Source organism: Vitis riparia, chromosome 18 (assembly GCF_004353265.1).
Source record: "Vitis riparia cultivar Riparia Gloire de Montpellier isolate 1030 chromosome 18, EGFV_Vit.rip_1.0, whole genome shotgun sequence".
In the NCBI taxonomy this organism is placed as follows: Eukaryota; Viridiplantae; Streptophyta; class Magnoliopsida; order Vitales; family Vitaceae; genus Vitis; species Vitis riparia.
Genome location: NC_048448.1, coordinates 31,469,654 through 31,495,203, shown reverse-complemented (window position 1 = coordinate 31,495,203; position 25,550 = coordinate 31,469,654). Strand labels below are relative to the sequence as shown.

Here is a 25,550-nt window from a genome sequence, read left to right as displayed (position 1 = left end):
TGTGGATTATCTTCTTAAATGTAAATAACTTTATTTTCTTCGGGTCAATTTGAAAGCTGGGTCGCCCATGAAGGTTGTGGATCTGAATTATGAACCAGAAGCCCTTGGCTCATGTTCTACCATGTGTTTGCTCCTGGTTTGTTCTTGTCATACAGAAAGGTATGAGCCCAACTTGCCGTCCCCATTTACCTCAACTGTCATTTAACTATACAATGATTTTAATTGGGCAGGGGTTTTTTTGTGAATGCATAACAGCCCTTCTCTTTGGTGTTAAAAAACTTGGATGATATTTACTCAAAAAAAAAAAAAATCCATTCCCATATATTTCTTTTAGGATTCCATGGCCTCCATTTAAATATTGTAGAATTTTATATATGCATGTGTGGAAGTACCGCTCTTACCATTATACTGGACCCTATTCTTGAAAAATTAAAGGAAATTGACAATTAAAATAAAATTTTCAAATATTTAAGAATATAAATTACTGAAGATATCCAAAATAAGATATTCTACATCTTATTTACAGAACCCCTTTGTTCCATTTGCATTCACATTAACCCCATCCTACTAAAATAGTATCTCTTTGCCTTCACAAGTAATGCCATTTTCAACCACACTAAAAATAAGCTGTGTACTGTAATATGTATTCATGTTCAGATGTGGATGATACCAAACTCTTATTTTTGCTTATTAATAAACAAATCACAGATTCTTAACCAATTCTTCATACCATGCTCCATGAACACTGCTTGAAACAGTGGCCACCACGATCAACACTTCTGCAGCCTCCACCACATTTTCTGTGAGAAGAGAAGCTCCTATGCGTCGGAGTGCTGCTTCTGCCAATTGCCTACCCTTGAGTCCGTTCCCACCCAGCACAATCCCTCTTGCGGCCAAGTAGACAGTGTGGGATACCCGGGTGAATATGGCGTCTCCAGCTTGTAAGCTCTTTCCCAGCATGTTTGCCATCACCTCCTTTCTGGCTTGGAGCTTCTCAGGGTTCAGGGTATCGTTGTTACCTTCTGAGAAGCTACTGATCGTTCCAACAATTTCGGATATGCCCACATCTTCAACAGTGTCCAATAGCTTGGAGAGCTGCTTAATGCAGCTGGATACTATGTTCTCCATGTCTGCCGGAGTAGTCACCATGTTCTCGCTCAGAAGAGTTTGCCGGAGAACCAACATGCTGTAAAACACATAGACATAGAAAATGGGACGCATCAGCACATAAAAAAATGGAGAGAGAGAGAGAGAGAGAGAGAGACTGCTTCAAATATACATTTGCAATGAGAGAGTTAGAAAACCAAATTCTTAACCTTAACTGTTTAGAACTTCAAGCTGAAGTTTAACCACACAATGCAGACACATGCACACATCTTGTCCAGTAGAACTCATGCTGAAGTGAAAAGAAGTAATTTAATAGGGTTTCATAAAACTTATTACTTAATGACTTATGTTAACTTTAAATTAAATTATTTTTAAGTTGTTGATTTAAAACTTATCATTTAATTTTTACTTTAAGTACTAAGGTTGTTTAGTAAAATTAACTTAAAAGTCATTTTAAATTATCAAGTTGATATATTCACTCTCATTAATTTTCACTAATAATTATACTTTCAATAATCTTAAGCAATAAATTTATTTGTTGAATATCAATATTTAAAGTATTGTTGATTCATAAGACAACAAAAAAATATTTATTATAAAAGGATGAATTGTGAATGTAGAGTCACAATTATAAAGTATATTCTCATTAAATATGAGCAAATTAGGTAAAAGAGATTTGAGATTAAGAATAAGTTAGTTATTTTGACTTAATAACTATTTTTTACTTTAAGTTGTGATATTAAGTCATTTTACCAAACATATTTAATTTATCTAGACTTGCCCTTTGAGCTACCAACTTGACCCTCGATATATATCAAGCTAACATCCTGATGCACAAATGGAGAGACAAAATCAACTAAATAGATTGGGAAGCAGTAGTAGAAGAGGCTCAAACTCAAGACTTCTAATTAAGCAGCTACTGACTTTCTTACAAGTTTAAGCTGTTAAGATCTGGGGACCCACAATGTATCAGGCCAACAAACTACAGAAAAACGCAAGCAAGCTAAAATCAACATAGCCACAAAACTCTTAACCATCCAAACATGTACACACCCTACTACACACTAAGTGTATAACCATCGACAAACAGGCATGCACATGCAAACACATATATTTGATTGGGAACAACAGACCATAAACATCTGATATAATGGAGTTTCCTTAGGTATAACCATGTTGTCCAAATTGCTACAAGGTGCTAGGTTGTGTCCTTACTATTTCACATCCAATGCAGATGACTGCCAGAAGGGGAATGCGAGCAAAAATACAAATATTCACTCACCTGGTAGCAATCACAATGATCTTCTGAAATTGAGACTGGACACCCCTTAGCCTGGAGAGGTTAAGCTTAAGAGTTTCAGGCAGAGTTTCCAGCATCAGGCCCCCAATCTCATTCGCCAGCTTTAACAGACCCACCCGCACTAACAAATCAACCCTTTCTCCCTTGCATTCCGGTTGTTCATCACCTGATCAAGATAAAGTTACATAAAAAAAATTTCAAGAACTTAGTAAGACATCCTCGGTTTTTCAATTTCAAAAAGAATATGCATAACCCTGTAATGTCACTAATCAAACCTTTAGAACTTGGAGAGCCTAATCTGGATGCCATTGGAATACTGCCACCAGTTCGGAGAGTGGTGGGTGGAAGGCCCTGATATAATCTTTCATTGTTCACTGTCAAAGATGATACAGAATCCTTGTATTCATCCCACTCCTGCTCTGCACTTGAATGCACTGATGAAAGCCATTGCATGGTCAATGGTAGAGAAGTATGGGCATCAGTGGGTGGTCCATACCGGTTGGCAAAAGCTTTCTTCAGGTATTCCAAACCAGCAGGGCCCTTTATGAGTGGTTCCATCATTCTTATGCGTGCTCTGCTAATTTCTTGCCTAAGAGTCTGCCAGTAGATATTACAATACCATTTATGACATTAGAAGAAAAAGAATTATCATTAAAATCTCTTCTCTAGTTAAATCAAGGGAGACCAGCCCATTCAACAACTTCAGTAGCAGTCAGATGAAAAATTCATTTCTCTAGTTAAACAACTCTGGAACAGGCAAGCTGAATCCCAGAACAGTAGAATTTCTATAGGACACTTATATAGATTTTGAAGAATATTTATGAATTTGGAGGTCTTTCCACATGTGAGGCCTGAGGCAGCATAAATAGCTTGACAAATGCATTGTCTGTGTCAAGTTGTACAAGAGCTTGGAATACTGTGACCAAGGCTTACACTCGAGACAATACTTATCTTCACCATTGAAAACCATTGTTGGATGATTAGTGAGGCTTTATATTCTCTCCAATATACACAATCTATCAAAAACTATTTTCTCCAACATACATAACTACATGAAGGGTCAAACTACAGATGCCATGCTTCTTTTTTCCCCATGCCACTCAGTAAGTTGCATGTGACCCTTGTTTCACCAGTCCACATTAAACTGCTCCCCCCTCCTTTGCATAAATTGCATTGAAAATGCCATATTGACTGAATATCAGCAGCTATTAGTCACTAATACAATTTTTTTTTAAAAAAAAAATCTTTAATTTGGAAAGCCATGTGTGTGGGATAGCTCTAAATATGAACTAACTTATATTTGGCATGCATATAAGTGAATGATACCTCTGGTCAAAATTATTTGGGCAAAACAAAAGAGTGGGTCCCATGTACAGTTACAGATGGTGCAGGGCTGCTCACTTTACCATATTAGTATAATTCATGCTATAGTGATCCATGCACAATAATGTCATTTAACATCCAGGAAGAGGCACACACATCCATACTGATCTAGAATCCACTATGGAGGAATATCCAAGTGATAACTTGCCCCAAATGGGGTAGGCCTTAAATATGCACATAAGTTGCTCAAGCTTCCCTACTCTACTATTCATTATGTGAGACTAAGTGAACCTCATCAAGTAAATAGGCCTTAAATATGTATGTAATTTCCTGACCAATATACACTCTTCCTCATGTGCAACTAAGTGGACCACATCAAGATCAAAAATCATAAAGCATAATGGAAGCAACACCACCCACAAATCAATGACATGGCACTTAAGCTGTCTTAGACTCTTTGTAGCTTGAGTCTTTTTATTTTTCATTTATTTAAAATTTTTATTCTTTATTTGGGAGAGGGTAGGGCATTGAAAGGGCTAATATTATCACTTTAGTTCCTTGGTCATCAAGTAATTTCAGTAGTAGGTTGTTTAAGGTTGCTTTCTAAGTGTAGGACCACATGTTGACATGGCACTTATGTTTAGAAGCTTGAATCTTTTTACTTTATTTTATTTACTTTTATTTTATTTCATGTTTTTTAGGAGCATTTCTCGGAGTTTTAGTTACTTGGTTCTTATCATAATGTCCTCTAGAGGATTGCTTGTGCTTTGGGCTACTTCTAAGTTGTAAATTTCTACAATATCAACAAACTGGGTTTCAGTGTACAAAGAAATTTGAGAAAAGATGAATGAGTATTAGCTCTCTTTTCTGCGTGCACAAACTTGTAGTTTTCGTCATCAATAGAAAGAGTTCCTTCCCTCCAATTTATTAGTTTGAAGAATCCTATCAAAGCTATATCAATTTTGTATTAGGGCTAAAATCATCCTGATTGGTAATGAGACCCATTATATTATATACTTACAATGAAAGCATTCACCCTGGAACTAGGGTCATCAACCATAGGGCTAACCTATTAGATCAAAGACTTAGTGAAGGCAATTGGTGCCAGAACAACCATGGTGAACATCAAAATCAATGCTCAACATATCAAAACTGGAGATTCAAATTCTTCTTACAAGAGGCGATTCATGCAATCAGGTGCACAATGAAAAATTCACAAACTTTTGAAGGCCATTTGATTCAGAACCTACCATTAGATGGCAGGGTACTCACCATAGGGCATTCCATATGAGATTCAGTTTTTTCCCCTTTTGTTTGGGCTTCTATTTCTTATGCCTATGTGGGCATTCCTTTGAGCGTAATATTGTTAAATTGGAAGGTGGGTAATGGAAAAAGAGGTTCAGTTTTTGCAGGGTGTTTAGTGTGGGAGCTTGCCTCTAAATATTTCTTTCCCCTCCTCTTTTTGCAATTGCAACTCAAGTTTGGGTTGCTCATGGAGACCTTTGGTGGGAGGGGACACTAAAACCCTTGTTTCATTATGCATTTTCAAGATTAGGAGATGGACAGCGTGGAAAGTTTTCTTAAGAGCATTCAATGAATGGTCAAAGCCTAAGGAAAGTGATGATACGTTGATATGAGAAGGTACTAAGAACAGAAAATTCTCTATTAAATGTTCTCTTTGGCATCAGAGGCAGTAAATAGAGAAGTCTTTCTTGCAAAGGAAGACTGGAAGACTAAGGCTCTTGGGAGCCCACAAGGTGGGCCTTTTTGCTTGGGAAGGATTATGATTTTAGGCCAGCTCAAAAGAAGAGGGTGGCTATTGGCAAATTGTGTCTGCTTTTGCAAATGTGAAGTCACACAATCATATTCTCATCCATTATGGGAAGTTAGGAATCTATCGTATATTCTGTTCTCTCTTTTTTGAGGTCTCTTGGGTGCTCCCCAATTTGGTGAGAGAGATATTTGGATAGCATGAGTCTCGTGGGTGAATAAATGGGGTAAAGTTTGGAGAACTGCAACTTTTGTTCTTATTTTGGATTATCTTCCAAGAGTGAAATCATAGATGTTTTGAAGAGGTGCAGCAGTTGGATCAACAACTTAAAGGACTCCCTCATTTGTACCCTTTTCCTTTGGTCCATCAATCCATTTTGAGTTGTTAATTTGTCTTTGTTTAAACTTCCTAGACTGGTTAGGATCTGGGTGGTGGACTGGCTTATTGATTTGTTGTTTTTTCTTGCCTCTTAGTGCCCTATGTATACCCTTGTGTACTTAGGTGGAGCCCCCTTTTTTGTCAGGTTCCTAACAAAATTTATCTTTGCTTATCAAATAAATAAATCATTGGAGACCACTTGTGGTTTCAAAAGAATATCTGGGGAGACTTCCTATTTGTATGGTGCCCCCAAGGAGTTCGGTTAAGTTAAACTTTGATGGGTGCAGGGTGCTCTTTGAGAAATTCAAGATGGTTAACAATTTCTCAATATTATGGTACAGCCAAAGCCTGTTGAAAAAGTATGGCCATTGAGGCAGAGATGTTAGCCCCTTTGAAGGGTTTGCAACAGATAAAAGCCATGTGTTTATACAATTTCTGGGTAAAGGATGATTTAATAGTGATCATTTTGTGGGACCCTGAAAGTTAAATGGGTGGTTTTGCCAAATTTTAGATATTATCAGATGGTTGGAATGCTTTTTTTCTTGGGTGCCACGTTTAGTGAATGAAGGTGTATACCTTTTAGCCAAGCAATGAGCAAAGTAGATGGTTTTTTTTTAGAGGATTTTTTTACCACCATGAATGTGTGTAGTGATTTTTGGGCTTGTTGATTGTTGGGAGTCTCTTTTTCAACTGTAAAACTTGATGGTTTCCTTATGGACCGTTATAGTTATACTTTTCTTTTTTGATCAGCTTTGTACTTTTTGGAAGGATTTCACATCCTTCATTGTGTTTAGATTTTCAATGCAATAACTTGTTGTTTCTGATAAAAGAAAAAACACTTCAGTAGTTTTTAAGTCATTGGGAGATTATTGTTCCTATTTCTGAAGGATTTAGTTACTTTTGTTCTTAAGCAGCTTCCTCTAATAGGTTTTCCTTACTCCCTAGGTTACTTCAGTATGATATGTTTAAAAGTCAGTTAAAAGAAACTCTTCTCTTGTTCAAAAGTAGAGACATAAAAAGAAAAAAGAGGCCAAAGACTAAGGGGATAAAAAATTCCCAACAAAAGAAATGGAAGTGGAAGCTCCCCTCTTGTTCAGCATATCGAACTCTACTTAATTTGTTGGTTTAGATCCCCAATCAAAACAACAAAATACCAATCACTGAAAATATCCAGAACCCTCTTCACCTAATGGCAGTCATTTCCAAGGCCCCAGTCAACCTTGGGACTCTGCAACAGAACCATCACTGGAAAGAGGAATAACTTTTTTAAAACTTCATCCTTTCTCTACTGTTTTCTTATCTTTATAAAGGCATGGAAGACTGCCATGTAGCAATTTACCATATGTTAGTATTCATTTTACTGTTGCAAATTGCGTGTTGGAGGTGACTTGAGGGCTTTTTGCTTTTTCAGCCAGGTTAAAATTAAGAGATTGGATTAATTCGTTTCAATAGGTTAGGGTTTTAACATATAAGGATACAAACATGATTGTAAGGATCTCATTTAGGTTTTGAGGACTCCGTTAAGAATTTGCATCTTTAAGCTTTGTTTGAAGCATGCAGTTGCTATTCTTCTTTTATCTAAATATGTCAGCTCTTAAAACCTGATTCTAGAATAAAAATATACCTTCCTACCACAAAGCACAAACTGAAAACACTAGTTTTATTCCAAAAACATCCTTCAACCAACCTCCAAACTTCCCTAATTCACAATATCAAAATCCGATGGCAATCCACATGAATAGTTCCGATTTTTAAAGATCCTACAGCAAGCTTTTCCTATCAATCTCCTTCCTACTTTAAGTTGGATAATGATCATGTAATAAAAAAATAATTAATATTCTAAGCAAACAAAGACATCGAATGAAAATCCTATTAAAGAAGATGCAAAAGCAAAAAAAGATTTTGGATGCTGAAAACACACCTGAATCTGCTCTAGAACAAACCGCAAACCCTCAACCATCAAGAGGGCAAATGAAGCATTTGATTTATCTCCAGCCTGTGAAGCATCTCTGAGTCTTTTTAATAACTTATAGTGAGCAGCCTTCATCTTGTCATCATTAGCAGGAGCAGAAAGTTTCTGCAAAGTGACCAAGGCAAACTCTAGGATCTTTCCAAGGAAATCAATGTCTAATATTTCTGCTCTCAGCACCTAAAGGAAAGGAGAAAGAAAAGAAAACTGTTAATATAAACTGGTAGTATAACAACAGTAAACTGTATTTGCTGGAGCATAGTAGCAACAGGTCTACCAACCTGTGGGAGAATATCAATATCAATGGTCTCCACAATCTCCTGTCTCCAACTTTGAGGAGACATCTCGCATAGTTCATCCTTGACTTCCTTCATGAGTTTAAGAACCCAACTGTAGTCAGGCTCATCCTGTTTCAAGGAGTCCACGATCCCATCCCAGAACGCCTTTTCCATTGTTTCCCTAACTTTTTCCTGTACATTAACAACATGAACAACACAATTTTTTGGATCTCCACCTCCTATAGAATTAGAAAATCTCTACATGATTAACTAAAATAACTGGTTAATTGATTAATATAAGATAATGAATGAAACCTACATACTGACCTTTATACCGCTCTGATCATTGTCACTAACATCAAAGCTATCTGCAAAACCATGGCCATGCTCATGAACAATCTCATTTACAAGTAGTTCATTCTCAGTGACTGACATTGCACCATAGCCGTCCACATCACTTCTCAAAGGAGTGGATGAAACCACTTCATTTCCTGGGGAAGAATCATCTTTCTTAAACAAGGGATACACAATATGGTCTGACCTCTCCATGCTTTCAGAAATACTCCCCATTTCACCCAAAATTGAAGCGTTATTTGATGAACCAGGCAGAATTGGAGAAGAAATATGAGCAACTGATGATACTAATGAACTTCCAGTCTCCTTGGCTTCAAAGAATCTAGACCATGCATCAGAGAGAGCAAATTCCATCTGTTCAAGCCCAGCATTACCACTCAGATTCTGGACTTTAGTCCTTAAAAGTTTCTGATCCTCTGTCACCTAGCAGAACCAAGGATTCCATGGGACAGATTAATCAATTAAAAATAGCCATTAACAAAAGATTCCTAAAAATAACTGAGCTAAGTATAATACCTGCTTTTGTATGGCCTTCATATCATGAGAAAGACTGCCATTATCCCCTTCTGGAGTCAGCTTGCAATTTTGCATCATGGAAACCTCCAGTTGGCTAGCAGCTTTCACCAAATCCTCCTCTAACAGCTTTGCATCCTTAACCTTCCATGCCACAAAGGAATAGAGGTAAGAGCACCATGATCTATCAAAAGCTTCCAGCTGGGATCTGAAGGTCAGTTGATTAGGAACTGAGGAGTTTGTTCCCCCTTGAGTAGTGTGAGTAGGGCCATCTAATATAATCTTGATCAGCAACTCAAACTCTTGGACAAATGTTGCTGCTGACTCGGCCAGAGCAATTTCATGCTCTCCCTTTTCACTGAAAACTGCATCTGGGTGTCCCAATATCATGTAAGCACAGAGCACAACCCTCACTAGGTACCTTGATAATTTAACTTGTCTTTGAGCTCCTTCTCTGATGGAACCCACTCTGTTTACCCCTCTGTTATTGGTATTGCCCCTTCGCTTTGGAGAAGTGACACGCATAAGAAGGTTATCAATGTTTTCTAAATTAGATAGACTCCTGGTAGGGGTAGCTGCATGTGAGATCATGAGGCGACTCTCAAAACGGTCAAGTAAAGCTTTCACAGTTTGGATAGTGTTGGCTGACTCCATCTGGAGGGCAAGCTTCTCAAATGGCATCGACCTAACAGACTCTAGAGAGATTTCTAAGTCATTGTAAGATTTTGTCAATGAAAAAGTTGTTCTCCTCAATCTCACAAATCGTCTCCAGCACCTGAAAATATAATACATTGAATTTTTGCATAAGTACATACATTTATGCTGTGAAACCAGAAAAGGGACTGAAAAATGGCAGAGGGAGAGTGAAGGAACGTAATTCCAACTATTTAAGTCAGCAGAAAAAACACATCTCCAAAATACCGTAAATTTAAACATGCAAACATTTGTCATATGCTCGCACATCATCAAAAAACATGTTCAGTTTAAAGCAGGGTGCCAAAACCAGGCCGGGTTGCCATGTGCGTAGCAAAAACATAGGAAACAAAGAATAGATGAAGCAAGCCTCTTCAACAAGGTGCATGCTATTGATGGATGAGGTGCCACAGCTAAAGAGTTGCTGCACCTTGGGCCTAGGCTTGGATTTAAGGTTGATAAAATCAGCAACTGGTGCAAATATTAGCAAAAGCTTCATTCAGTACAGACAATAGATAAAGTCCATATCAAGCTCCCAATAGCTTTAAAAGATAAAAAATATTGGAATCAGTGATTCTATTTTCAACTTTACGGAGGGAGAGAAACAAACAGGACATTGCCCAATTTTCCATCATCATGGATTGGCAAACCTTGCACAGTAAGCTGCAGAATGGATGTATTTGGTAGTGCCCTTTCAGATTACTAGATCTTTGTCACAAATTCCAAGTTTTTGGTAAGGATAAGTTAGATTTCTTTGCAGATATGCCACCATAGTAGAATTTGGTATGATACTAAGAATTTTGAAAAATATTTGAGGACTAGTGGATGGTTTACTTGAATCACCAGTCCTGGAAACTCAGAAGGAAGATCATTTGCATTAGGGAACTGCAGTCACACTAGAAGATGTCATATATCTATTAACAGACTCAGATTCCTTGGTGCACGGGTCACACGATTTTTTTCCTACTGCTCTTAGCAGTCTCTCCCTTCTATTTTGTTCTTCCTTCCTCCTAATGTATCCATGCTTGCAGTTCCTTAACTGTAAAATATCTCCAAGAAAAATCCAAAAATTATTTTTCAGAGGGCAGATAACTAAATGGCATCTAGTTCAATTCCTTTCAGGCCTTGTTTGATGCAGTTTTCAAACTGGTCTAGAAGCCCTTCTGACTATTAGAAAAACCATACAATGTGTTGGTTACAACTTACGACTAGAGTAATTCAAAGTATAAGAGATTGAGGTTTAAAAGCCTTTTTTAGTGAAGTTCAAAACAAGATGCTTTTATGGAAGAGCTTTGAGGAAGTGGTTTTCAAATTTAAAATTTATGTACTGAGTAGAAATATTACACAGCTGTATTTAGAAAAGCACTTCACTAGAAGGTACAGATATGCCAAACAAGCCCTCATTAATGCAACATGTAACTTAGAGACCTATAAGTAGCTTGCAGCACTGCAGCAACAACCAATTTGATTGATATCAGAAAAGCAAGCACAAATTACATATATAATATATACATAAACATATACATCTATTTATAAATATAATAAACACTTTAACATATGTATGTAAAGATGGAGCAGCTCACCTTGCTAACTTTCTTGCAAGGAGCTCCCCTTGCTTATTTATCACTTTTGAATTGGCACAAACAGAACTATGCAAACTCCCTTTCTGCCTCAAGTATTCTTCTCTTTGTCTTTTAGCCTAGCAATTATCAAATTTAATAAAAAAAATAAACAGAGATTAACATAAATAATCACAGTTGGAAAAACTATTTGATAAAAGATGCAACTTTACTTCATATGCAAGCATACCCTTTGGAGCCGATCTTCTAGTTGATCCTTCATTCTTCTTCTTTCAATTTCACGCTGACTATAAATAAACTTGGCTACCTTCCGCACTCGCAATACCCTTGCATGTGCCCTTGTCTTCTCTGCTTCCAACAATCCCAACCTTTTCCTCTCAGCAGCAGCACGTTTTTGGTGAATTGCAGCACGCACACACTCCTTATACTTGCTGTCCTGAATCATCCTCCTCATCAATGACTGAGCAGCGCGCTCTTCCTTTGCAGCCCTACGTTGCCTATAAGCTTTGAGGAGAAGCATCCTGTTTGTCTCCGCTTGCTGTACTCTTGATTCAACCTTCATACCAAGCTCATCACGTTCCTTCACAAAACGCATTTCTAGTCCAGTTTTAGCTGCTTGTCGCAACTCATCCAACTTTGCCAACCGCATTTGAGCATTAGCTAGAATGCTCAACCTGTTAGAGTGGAATTCAAGTCAATAGCAACTAAGTTCCATAAACAAACATAAATAATACTTTAGGAGTGAGTAGAATATCTACTTGATTACACTTACTTCCCTTTTAGTATGACTCCAAACATAAAACAGGCAATCTTTAAAATCCAGATAAAGAAAAAAAGGACAATAGCTATGCATGAATGTTATAGTGGAGATAAAATTGTAAGCATTTTGTAGCAGAAAGCATTTGATTTTTCATTGAGAGCACAGTCTAAAATCCATTTATATTACAATTATATCAAGGAAATATTTATTTTTGTGTAAAGGATCAAGATACTAGAAAATATATATATATATATATATTTTCTAACTGTGGATGTCCGGGCCAGCTTACGCGCACCTCGACTAATCCCACGGGGCCCTGAAGTTAACGACCGGGTAAACCTCCAGTGGCCCAAAGGGGACTTGAACTGGTGACCATTGGGGAGCAAACCCAAGGTCGGACCAACTGAGCTACCCCTTAGGGTTAAGATACTAGAAAATATATAACACAAGTAAAATAGTAAATCAACTGTCAGTTAATAGAATGTTACTTGAACAACTACATCCCAACCATGAGAACCCCTACACTGTTAGTTGTAACACTCTCACACACAAGCAAACAAATACATTGAGCTTAAACCTGTCATGTAATATAAGCATCATACTCAATATCTTGCACTCGTATACTATTAATTCTATAAGTATTTGTGAATCATTACAATTATGACAGGCGATGGCCTCAACTAAAATCCCCAAAGTTCACATGCCGACAACTTTTTCATAGCATAATTTCTCCTCACATGGTACCTACCACCGTGCAACAAAAGGTTTTCAACTTGGGGACTTTAGGAACTCAAGCACAATAGCCAAATGCTTCGCCTTGAGTCCTTACGGATTTGAGCTCAAGAATTGATTACCCCATTTGTCTTTAGGTATTCATACCTACAAGAAGACCACCCAACCTTATGTCTTATCTTTAATCAAAAAGCATCCGTACTTCTGCATTGAACCTCTTATGAAATGAAAGCACACATCATATGAATATTCCCATATCATCTTAACCTAATCACACTCATGCCATGACTTGTAAACTAAAGCACGCATAGAAACAACTGGTTTATGTTCACCTAATGCAGCAGCTTGTTGAGCATTTCACAAATTCACACCTTCCATTTCAAATGGGATTTGTCCTATAAATGCATACTCAAAACTACGAAGAAGACGTAACATATGAACATGAATTTGTCAACAAATGCAATTCAATTTTGCGGAGCTACACATATTCAGCATTGGTTCAAGAATAACAAAACCATGATCTCATCTTGAAGTGTTTGGAAATCAATCCAACAAGGACCAAGTTCAACAAGAAATACACACACACACACACATATATATAATTATAAAATTTTATCCAATAATATGGTATTTGCATTGAAATACATTTTTCAAAATTAGTTTTTATTGTACAATTTATTCATATTTAAAAAAATAAAAGTGACAGGGAAAAGGGTAATACAACTTTCAAATTTGATTCTATTTGACCCTTTATTTTAGGGATTTTTTATTATTTTAATTTCCATAAGCAAGAAGCATATTTGTAGTTGTCATACTTAGCTCCTTGATTGTAGGAATTTCATTATTATTATTACTGCTACAAGTTAGGAACATATTCTAGGGATCTGTTGTAGATTTTTCCTTGTATGGTTTTTTCCTTTTTGTTTTAGGTTCTACCTTGTATAGTTTCTTCTCCTTTCTTACAAATATTGTAGAATCTATGGCGTAAAATATACAAAAACTCTCACTCCAAATCAGAATCATCGACTTAGTTCAAGGGGCTAAGAGAGAAAAGGTAAAGTCTTAAATAGACCCAAAAACATTTTTCGAACCAACCATTTTCTCCTTCCTCCTCTTTGTCTTTCTCTCTATCTTTGGCCTTGATTTCTCCAATTATATTGTGATTACCTCCTCCATTCAGTTAAGCTTTTGCTATCTCCTCATATAAATTTCAAATTTCTTACTCTCAATTTGGGGTTTTTTCCCTTTTTAATTTAAATAATTGAATTAGGTTTTTCAATTGATCTAGGAATCATCTTCTGGTACAATTTTGTGAGTTGAGATTTGCCAAACCTAACAAATCAGGTGAGGGTTTCTCTATATCTCTCTCATAGGTTTTATCACTTTGCCTCTTCTCTTTCCTGTAAATTTTCAATATATTTTTTGAAAATTTGGATTCGACTTTTAAGTGATTGTTAAGATGTATTTAGTTATACATGTTTTCATTGTTAAGATATATTGAGACCCTTGAAAGACTTATGTCCTTGCTTACTCTTGTGCAATTGTCTCCATCCACCGCAAATACAAGAGCCTAGTCTTTACCCTATTTAGGTTTATTCTCAGTAATATCATTCTTTCTTCGCCTTATCCAAATTATCAAATCAAATTACTTTCTCTTCGCCAAATTTTTAAAGAACCCAAAAGCCCCATCTAAGTCAAGGCCTTTGCTTGGTTTGTAGCACACAAGAAGGTAACACCAATAACATGCTATAGTTGAGAATTGTTGGAAAGTAAACTTGAATTTAGAAACTTTTCAATTATTACAATAAGATAAAATTTTTAAAAGTTAAGAAGAATATTTTATTTTTGAATAGTTATTCTAGTTTCTATTTTTGAGTTGTCAAGTCTTAGAAGGTTTCTATATGTTAGAATTAGGAGTTTTTATTTTGTTTAATGTGAGTAGTTTTAAATAGGAGACTATGTAATGTTTGAAAAGATTAAGAGAGTGATGGAAGACAATAAAATTTTTAATTCTCCCAAATTTATCTTCCTTAGTACTTGTGTGTGTTTCTCTCTATTAACCTCATTACTCCAACCAAATTGGTATTATCGCTTCTACATATCTGTTAGCTGTACATATCTGTACATACCATAATGTGGTTGTTTCCTTAGGGATAACACCTTCCTAATCAGGTCTCTCAATTGTATATATATATATGTATTACTCCTCTGAAAAATAATAGAAAATAAGAAGTACCTTGATTTGGTTACATGGTATCAGAGCCATTGGCTCAAAGTCTGGGAGGTGTCGTGATCGGCCGGTACCCGAAGTCCGGCGACCTGAAGCTGAACGCGTGAGAAGCAGGACGCATCAACTCACGCGCCGGCGCATGGAGGAGCGTAGCAGCTTCTGTTGACCTCCGATCAGTTGCGTGGGTGTCGCAATCCCGTTCTCTGGCCAAGGTGATCTCGCTCCGCTCTTGTTCTTTGAGATTCTGCCCTTGGGGCTCCGTGAATGAACCCTTTCCTGATCCCGATCTCTCTGGTTACCGCGAGTCACCGCTGCAATCCTCGAGAAAGAAAGAGAGAGATTTGTGGATGGTGTTGAGATTCTGCCATTGGGACGCGTCGACGGAGATTGGTCAGATTTGTCACCTTCGCCGGAACCTTGCCCCTCGATCCACCTTCCTGAGACGCCTTCTTCTCAGATGCGCGTATCTCAGATCCCGACACCCTCTCACGCTTTCTCTTCGACGCTGATCACCGGCGTTCCTCCTGCTCCGCCGCAACCCTAGATTCGCACTTTGCTCCGAATCTGGCCGGCTGTTCCCTGTACATCACAGTCGCCGGAAACCGACGGTTGTGATTCTCCTTCCGCCCACCTTGGCAGCCACGACAGCAATCCATTTTGTCAAGGGGTTTTATAGTTGCTTTTGACGCAATCTTTAACGCTTTTGCCCCTTTGTGTAAGAAAGGTACTTGTCTCTTTCTTCTTGCTGTGTGGCGAATTGTAATTTCTGGTCTGGGCTGATTACTTTGGAGATTGAATTTTATCATGGAAGAGAATAAGCATTCTGTTGCTGATATAGTGCCCATTGTGTCAAAAATAACTGAACACAAATTAAATGGGTCTAATTATATTGAATGGAGCAAGACTATCAAAATTTATCTGAGAAGTGTTGCTAAAGATGATCACTTGACTGAGGAACCTCCTACTGATATCACTAGAAAACTTTGGTTGCAAGATGATGCACGGTTATTTCTACAGATGAAAAACTCTATTAATAGTGATATTGTTGGTCTGCTGAGCCATTGCGAATTTGTTAAGGAGCTAATGGATTATCTTGATTTTCTGTATTCTGGAAAAGGAAATGTCTCTCGGATGTATGATGTATGGAATGCCTTCCATTGTCCTGAAAAGGGAGCTAAATCCCTCACTGCATATTTTATGGACTTCAAGAAGGTATATGAGGAATTGAATGCACTTATACCTTTTAGTCCGGATGTTAGAGTCCAATAGGATCAACGGGAACAGATGGTTGTTATGAGCTTCTTATCCGGTCTCCCATCTGAGTTTGAGACTGCCAAATCTCAGATTCTTTCTGGTTCTGACATTGGTTCCCTTCAGGAAGTTTTCAGTAGAGTTCTACGAACTGAGAATGTCTCATCTTCTCAGCACACCAATGTTCTTGTTGCCAAAGGAGGAAATGCAGAAAATACAAGAAGGGTGAATAATAGGGGCGGAAACAGGGCATTCGAAAATCGTGGCAATGATTCAAGTACTATTGTGTGTTTTTACTGCCATGAGGCTGGCCATACCAAGAGAAACTGCAGGAAATTGCAAAATCGAAATCGGAGAATTCAAACTGCCAATGTTGCTACATCTGATACTGCTACGTTTTCAGACTCCTCAGACAAGATCATCACTATGACAGCAGAAGAGTTTGCCAAATATTCACAGTATCAAGACACACTGAAAGCATCTACTCCTGTTAGTGCTCTGGCAGAGTCAGGTAAAACATGTCTTGTCTCCTCCTCAAACAAATGGATAATTGATTCAGGTGCCACAGATCATATGACAGGTAATCATAAAACTTTCTCTACCTTCAGAACACATTCTGCTCCCCCTGTTACTGTTGCTGATGGTTCTACCTATGAGATTAAAGGGTCTGGGACTGTGAAACCAACATCTTCTATTACGTTATCGTCTGTGTTAAACTTACCAAATTTGGCCTTTAACCTAATCTCTGTCAGTAAACTTACCAAAAATCTGAATTGTAGTGTCTCATTTTCCCTGATCATTGTGTGTTTCAGGATCTTATGACGAACCGGACATTTGGTAAAGGACATGTATCTGATGGGCTCTATATTCTTGACGAGTGGGTACCTCGACCAGTTGCGTGTGTTAGTACTGCCTCTCCTGTTGAAGCTCATTGTCGGTTAGGACATCCTTCTCTATCGGTGTTGAAGAAATTATGTCCTCAGTTTGATACTTTACCTTCATTAGATTGTGAGTCGTGTCATTTTGCGAAGCATCATCGTAGTTCTTTAGGCCCAAGGATTAATAAACGGGCTGAGTCTTTGTTTGAGTTAGTACATTCTGATGTTTGGGGTCCGTGCCCTGTTACTTCTCAAACTGGGTTTCGATATTTTGTTACCTTTGTGGATGATTTTTCTCGAATGACTTGGATTTATTTTATGAAGAATCGTTCAGAAGTGTTTTCCCATTTTTGTGCTTTCTCTGCTGAGATTAAAACCCAATATGATGTGTCTGTGAAAATATTAAGAAGCGATAATGGAAAAGAATATGTGTCTAACTCATTTCAGAATTACCTGAGTCACCATGGGATTCTTCATCAAACATCATATGTTGATACTCCTTCTCAAAATGGGGTTGCTGAAAGAAAAAACAGGCATTTACTTGAGACAGCTCGTGCACTCATGTTCCAGATGAAGGTTCCGAAACAGTTTTGGGCTGATGCCGTTTCCACAGCTTGCTTTCTGATCAACCGTATGCCCACTGTAGTGCTTAAAGGTGATATTCCGTACAAAGTAATACATCCACAGAAATCAACTTTTCCCCTTGAACCAAGAATTTTTGAATGTACATGCTATGTTAGAGATACAAGGCCTTTTGTTACTAAACTTGATCCTAAGGCGTTACGGTGTGTTTTCTTGGGGTACTCAAGACTGCAAAAGGGCTATAGATGTTTCTCGCCTGATCTCAATAAGTATCTAATTTCAACGGATGTTGTGTTTTCCGAAGACACATCCTTCTTCTCTTCACCCACAAGTTCCGCAAGTGAGGAGGATGAAGAATGGCTCGTGTATCAAGTGGTTCATTCAAGACCAATTGCTGGACAATCAAGTGTGGTTGATTCTGATGCGTCTCTTGCTCATTTGGGTCCTGTTGTTACTATTCCTCCTGCTCCAGACAAACCACCCATTGTCCAGGTGTACTCTCGGCGCCCAGTGACAACAAATACATGTCCTGCACCAGCTCCTTCGTCATCTGATCCTTCCAGTGATCTCGACCTTCCTATTAGCCTTCGAAAAGGTAAGCGACACTGCAAATCTATCTATTCCATTGCTAACTTTGTGTCTTATGATCACCTGTCACCTTCCTCAAGTGTCCTTGTAGCCTCTATAGATTCTATTTCAGTCCCTAAAACTGTTACAGAGGCCCTGAATCATTCTGGGTGGAAGAATGCAATGCTTGAAGAAATCTGTGCATTGGAGGATAATCATACATGGAAACTTGTTGATTTGCCTCCAGGAAAGAAAGTTGTTGGCTGTAAGTGGGTCTTTGCGGTAAAAGTTAATCCTGATGGCTCTGTGGCACGATTGAAAGCCAGACTTGTAGCTAGAGGATATGCTCAGACATATGGAGTAGACTATTCTGATACTTTCTCTCCTGTTGCCAAACTCAATTCAGTTCGACTATTTATTTCTATTGCTGCTTCCCAACAGTGGATGATACATCAGTTAGACATCAAGAATGCTTTTCTTCATGGTGATTTAGAGGAAGAGGTCTATCTGGAGCAACCTCCTGGGTTTGTTGCTCAGGGGGAGTATGGGAAGGTTTGTTGTCTGAAAAAAGCTCTCTATGGATTGAAGCAGAGTCCCCGTGCTTGGTTTGGAAAATTCAGTAAGGAGATTCAAGCATTTGGCATGAACAAGAGTGAGAAAGATCACTCCGTTTTCTACAAGAAAACAGCTGCTGGTATCATACTTCTTGTGGTCTATGTCGATGATATAGTTATTACAGGAAATGATCATGCAGGAATCTCTGATCTTAAGACATTCATGCATTCCAAGTTTCATACAAAGGACTTGGGTGAACTGAAGTATTTCCTGGGAATAGAAGTATCAAGGAGTAAGAAAGGGATGTTCTTATCACAGAGGAAGTATGTGCTTGATCTGCTTAAAGAGACCGGTAAGATAGAAGCAAAGCCATGTACTACCCCGATGGTGCCTAATGTACAACTTATGCCAGATGATGGAGATCCCTTCTACAACCCTGAAAGGTATCGGAGAGTGGTTGGGAAGCTAAATTATCTCACCGTGACGCGACCAGATATTGCATATGCAGTAAGTGTTGTTAGTCAGTTCACATCTGCGCCTACAATAAAGCATTGGGCGGCTTTAGAGCAGATTTTGTGCTATCTAAAGAAGGCTCCTGGTCTAGGCATACTATATAGTAGTCAGGGACACACTCGTATTGAGTGTTTTTCTGATGCGGATTGGGCAGGTTCTAAGTTTGATAGAAGATCCACTACAGGTTATTGTGTGTTCTTCGGCGGGAATCTAGTGGCTTGGAAAAGTAAGAAGCAGAGTGTTGTATCCCGTTCGAGTGCAGAATCTGAGTATAGGGCCATGGCACAGGCTACTTGTGAAATCATATGGATACATCAACTCTTATGTGAAGTGGGATTGAAGTGCACAATGCCAGCAAAGCTTTGGTGTGACAATCAAGCCGCTCTTCATATTGCTGCGAACCCAGTCTATCATGAAAGAACCAAACACATTGAAGTTGATTGTCACTTCATTCGTGAAAAGATTGAGGAAAATCTAATCTCTACTGGCTATGTGAAGACTGGAGAGCAACTTGGGGATATTTTTACAAAAGCTTTAAATGGAACTCGAGTTGAGTACTTTTGTAACAAGCTGGGCATGATCAACATCTATGCTCCAGCTTGAGGGGGAGTGTTAGCTGTACATATCTGTACATACCATAATGCGGTTGTTTCCTTAGGGATAACACCTTCCTAATCAGGTCTCTCAATTGTATATATATATATGTATTACTCCTCTGAAAAATAATAGAAAACAAGAAGTACCTTGATTTGGTTACAATCCAACAAATTTGGTAGACCTTACAAATTCCTTAGTCTTGATTGGTGCATCTTATGTATGGGAAGTGAAGAATCAATCGACTATCTCTTTTTACATTGCCTATTAACATCAAAGCTTTGGCATAAGCTATTTAGTCTAGCTAGGATGGATTGAGTTCTACCCAAGAGCATATGGGACATGATACCATCTTGTGTAGAGGTTTGGGGAGTTTCATCAGAGATAAAGACCCTTTGGCAAATCACATGTCTCATTGTGCCTTGGATCTTGTGGTAAAAGAGAAATACTGGTATCTTTGAGAAAAAGTAGAAAACAATAGAGGTGTTGTTGGGTCTACTTCACTTCTATTATGCCTTTTCGGCTTCTTGTATTGATGCCTCTAACGCGTTCCACTTAATGCTATTCAACTCAATTGGCACTCGGTTTGTAAATCCAAAGGATTGGACAACAATGAGAGGAGTTGAATCCAACATTGAGGAGATATCACTTATATATATCCTTAAGTTGACTAAACCTTTGTGTATAATTCTCCTTGTATGGTGGAGTAGTTCAATCATACTTTGATCATTTTCTTGTATTTTTCCCTTGTACCTTTTATCATAATTAATACATATTTCGTTTTTGATTATAAAAAATAAAAAAAAAACCATATTCTAGAGATATGGTTTAATAAGTTAGTTTTTTAGTTACCTACTTCATTAATTTTTTAGGTTTTTGGTATCTCTTCTTGATATTTTGTGGTTGGGGTTAGAAGAATTTTAAGCATTAAAAGTTCTACATTAATTTGATATTTCCCACCCTTAATTCTCTATTTTTTTTTCATTTCATTTACTTCATATTGCAAATCTTGAAGGATAGTAGGTTGAATTTTTTCTCTTTCAAATCTTCCCAATATTGCTTTTACATTGTAAGGTTCTTGTTTGGATTGTTTATTTAATTTTTTTTTTTAAAGATTAAAAGTTATGTTATATATTTCCTTTGTACTATTGAGTTTTCTATTTTGTCTATCATTTCTAGCATCAAAATTTGATCATTAGTTAATATACTAATAGGTTTGATGTCAGAGACACGGTGTCCCATAAAAGCACATTCACTATCAAATTCATTTTTTGTTGAAGATGATTCTTGAATAATATTGTTTAGACTTTCTTGTTCTAATTTTGACTCCAATGAGTCTTAAGTCTTGATTACAATATGAGATTACTAAATTAAGCATATGAGTCTTTGATTCTTCTCCTATATCTAATTTTTGAATTTGTTGTCTCATCCTACTTTTAGACTTAAAATGTTCTGATTCATGACACTCATAACAAACAAGTATTTTTGTCTTGGCTTTAATAGTTTTCATGTCAGAGACACGGTGTCCCATACAAGCACATTTACTATCAAATTCATTTTTTGTTAAAGATGATTCTTGAAGAATATTGTTTAGACTTTCTTGTTTTAATTTTGACTCCAAAGAGTCTTGAGTCTTGACTACAATATGAGATTATTAAATTAAGCATCTAAGTCTTGATCCTTCTCCTATATCTAATTCTTGAATTTGTTGTCTCACCCTACTTTTAGACTTAAAATGTCCTGATTCACGACACTCATAACAAACAAGTATTTTTGTTTTGGCTTTAAATCCTTTTTCATATTTTTAGATTTTTTTTATCTTTTCTTTAAAGTAACATCTACTATGTTCGTTTTTTGTTTCTTTTATCTATTGATGAAGAAAGTGGAGTTAGGGTCTCATAACCATATCGTTCACAAAATGATCCTAATTTCTTTTTACTTGACTTAAATCCATGTTGAATTCTAGCATTAACCTTTAGCAAAGGAAATAAAGATAAAGCTTCTTGACTTGTATGGAATAATTCCATCAGTTTTTTTATTTTTATTTTTTCTTAATTTTATTCTTTTAGCAAAAACTCTTGGAAGACCATCAATAAATCTATCTTTCCAATAGGGTTCATTACTATCAATACTTGTGAAGACTTTGGTAATAAAGACATCTTTATAGCATCTAAAGTCTTCTATCTTTTTGCATCTTTAGATTTGAAAGAATTTCGGATGTTCTTTCTTGAAATAGCAGCAATTCTCCTAAAAAGTGTTTTGGTATGGCATATATCAAAGTATTGACAGCATCTTTAGATTCATTTGCTTGTTTCACTGCATTCAGAACATAAATGTGGTCTTCAGTGGTGAGGTGAGCATATTATCCAACCCACTTTTAGTCAATTTAAAATCTAAAAACTTGCAATTGCTTGACTACCCACAGTTAATTGAGGTTAACAAGGCTTCAAATTTCAATGAATTGGAGAATCTTCATCCCTTTTTAGAGATGCCTTGACTTCAATCCATAAAGTCTAAGCCTTGATTTAGACTCAATCAATTGTTCAACTCCTAAAAAGAAATTGAGTATCAATTCTTGAGCTTAGTTCCAGTTCAGGACAAAAACCATGTCGGGGATCAACCAAGAAAAAATCAACTTTCAAATAACAAGGCTGATTCCAAATTCTTTTGATCCAAAAATATACAACCAACATAGAAACATCAAGGATTGGAAAGAAGAATGCCGTTAAGTTTAAAACATTTTCTGAGCTAGGTTTTGCACCCTCCCAACCTAGCTAGTCCAATCCATAATGATGTATTAGAAAATACAATATTTTTCTTACTTGATCAACTCTCAGGAGAAGTAAATAAAGTGGGTACACCGATTAGTAAGATTGACAAATTAGCAATTAATGCAAAAATAGCCAATTAGAAAGCAATAGTCATGCTTATAATCCTTCAAGCTACCAATGAAAGAACTATACCATTTGACCACCATGGAGGGATTTTAACATGAATCATTGATTCAGATTCTATAGATGCTTATCCTTCATTATTCATTAATGGGAGGTGAAACACTAAGGTGGTGTTTGTTTTTTTACTTAATTCTAAATAGAACCTTAATGTTTAATAGTGTTAAATATTAGGTTGTTTGTTTGTATAGTATATTTTATTTCTATTAAGTATTAAAAAGTAAAGAAAAAACTACATATTTTGGCTTTTTCTATTTGGTAAAAAGTTTATAATAAGTCATAAAAAAGTAGAAAAACAAACAACCTAAATTCTGAAAACAAATTGTTTTCAGCAAAAAGCCAAAAAAACAAACACCACCTAAATTTTATGATAAAGAACATGAAGTGGACCCATTTACATATACAACAAAAGCATACACTTCAAGTCAATATATCTCTATGTCTAATTTTGTGGATGTTCCTACCAGGAAACACTTACAATATTTGAACTCATGTATTATTGGGCATGTTATCCCATTTTTACATTGATTCTTGAAACTTAGATGTGTATTTTGTGAGCTTCCACAATGCAGCTCTGATACTAAGGTAGGGAAATGGAGGAATTATTGAATAATATGAATCACTTATCCTAAGGTTTTCATGTGATCATCGCAGATTTCTCCCATAGATATTAATTCATTATGATGAAAGTTCTCAAATTTTATGACATAAAAGGGTACAGATAAATAGGCCTCAAGGAACATAACATTGCAGTCATATCAATGTGCTATCATGTCAAAAATCCTTCCATACTTATGCATTCATGTTTATAATGAAACCAAACATTCCTAAAGAATCATCTCAAAGTCTCCCAAGAAGTTGTTATTAAATTGTTTATAGATTTTGTTTCAATAGGTTCATAAATTAGTACTTTCATACATTTTCAATGAAAACCAGGATACAGTTTGCCACCTTCAAAAGACAGGCTTTAAAAGGAAAATTCTAGATTGGTTCATTCAACAAAAATATAGCATCTCTCCTGCGGCCCTAGCCCAAATGGCAAATGGATTGGGGTGGAGATGGAAGACTTCCACATTCAAGTCCACATACCAAAAAATGGGTTACCTATCACGTATCAAAAAACAGAAAAAGAACAATTAAACCTAGATTTTCTCAAATGCTCAACAAGTATAAGTCCCACAGTTTATCCTCATAATCTTTATGGTGGTAGACCTACCAAAATAGATTCCATCTGATCAATATTGGGTCGCGTATTAAAGCCTACCAACCAATGCTAATTAAATTACAATGTTAAGATCTTTGACCATCTCCAAAGAAATGCCCTTATTTAAGTGATAAAAGATCGTAACTTCAGCAATGCAAATTTAAACTAATTTAATCCTAAACCAAATCATCCAAGAGCTCACAGACAGAGAAAACAAAACCCGAACATATTTCAAAAGAAAAAATTGATTGAAGAAAAAATATCACCTTTTTTGCTCAGCAGCCTTAAGTTTTGCTTCAAGCCTCTGACCAAGGTCTGCCTCTTGCAAAGGGGACCATGAGTGACTTCTCATTTTGGGTCGCGCCTTGTTTGATAAACCTTCATAGAATTGCTGTACCACAAGACAAAGAGAAAAATTCTTACAAAATTGAATTAGATTCAGGAATGTACTTGAACAAACAAAGACAAGCCAAAAAAAAAAACCTACAAATTGCAAGTTTTAAGGAAGTGAAGGTAAGAGAATGATATCTTTACCCTCTGTTTGGTTTCCGGGACTTCTTGAAAAGGAAGAAAATTTTGAAATCTCGCTGTCAAGACTAGCTCATACGGCATGTTATACTATGTGAATTCCTCATTCTCTTATCTTTTTTTTTTTTCAAAAAGAAACCAACATAGTACATAGGCTTTCTCAGCAACCAACAGAGGATTAATTGAGACACAGCAAAAAGGAAAATTAAACAGAGTATTTCGAAACTCTAAATCAAAATCTGGAGGCGTTCAAGTGAGAGAGACTACAAAAGAGGAAAATTCAAATAAAATTTGAATTAAACAAAACCTCCTGAAAGATTTCAGGAATGATGGTAACGAAAAAAATTATGAGTTTACGCTCTTCCTAGGAAAGATGGCAAATTCGAAATATCACTGTCAAAACTCATGTAGTAGGTGAATTCCGCTCTCTTTCCTTTTGTGTTCCCTTTTCTTTAAAGAATTCAAAATCCACATAGAACATAGGATTAAAGAAAATAATTCTGCTGAATTTTCTCAGAAACAAAACAGATGACTTATAAAAGAAAAAAAAAACAAAAAAGTACGAAAAATCCAAAACTAAAAAAATCAAAATTCAAAACCTGGCGGCGGAGATCGGCCTCTTTGAGCTTAGCTTCGATCTCTTCCACCGTAGAAGGGCTCTTCGACTCGAGGAGACGCCGGCGAAGTCGCCGAGGAAGCTTGGGAGGCGAAGAAGGAGACGACGTTGCATTGTCATTGGCCGGAAACTCCAGGGCGATTCCGGCCACCTTCTCCGATTCCTTCCACTCTACTCCGGTAGCCATTAACGACAATTTGTGACCGTCGATTAATCAATGATTGATGATCCAAATATGGATATTCGTTTGCTCTTCTATGTCTCTGTTGCTTTCTCGTTTGGTTCGGAATTGAAATGAGCGAAAACGTCTATTTACTTAGCTG

At 36.9% G+C, this 25,550-nt stretch overlaps 1 protein-coding gene and 1 pseudogene across 2 annotated transcripts; one reads left to right on the top strand and one right to left on the bottom strand.

Moving 5' to 3' along the window:
- Nucleotides 1–446: 446 nt before the first annotated feature.
- Nucleotides 447–25,550, bottom strand: LOC117906513. 2 transcript variants are annotated; one of them, XM_034819550.1, is made up of 11 exons: nt 25,211–25,550; nt 24,350–24,474; nt 11,496–11,940; nt 11,270–11,385; nt 8,997–9,768; nt 8,454–8,834; nt 8,130–8,318; nt 7,801–8,028; nt 2,683–3,004; nt 2,390–2,573; nt 447–1,186 (listed from the first exon to the last, which is right to left on the bottom strand). In XM_034819550.1, the coding sequence occupies exons 1-11, from the start codon at nt 25,412–25,414 to the stop codon at nt 703–705; spliced, it is 3,450 nt and encodes a 1,149-aa protein (XP_034675441.1). In that variant the 5' UTR covers nt 25,415–25,550; the 3' UTR covers nt 447–702. The 2 variants fall into 2 exon arrangements, with proteins under 2 accessions (XP_034675441.1, XP_034675440.1); XM_034819549.1 differs by having other exon boundaries at nt 8,454–8,903; nt 25,211–25,549.
- On the top strand, nt 15,141–17,140 carry LOC117906514 (annotated as a pseudogene).

Bases quoted from the DNA above. Each gene is read 5' to 3' on its own strand.
- LOC117906513 (XM_034819549.1), bottom strand. From the start codon at position 25,414: ATGGCTACCGGAGTAGAGTGGAAGGAATCGGAGAAGGTGGCCGGAATC. The intron at 24,475-25,210 runs GTTTTGAATTTT...CTTGTGGTACAG, and splicing joins AGGCCGATCTCCGCCGCCAG to CAATTCTATGAAGGTTTATC. The intron at 11,386-11,495 runs GTATGCTTGCAT...GATAATTGCTAG, and splicing joins TAGAAGATCGGCTCCAAAGG to GCTAAAAGACAAAGAGAAGA.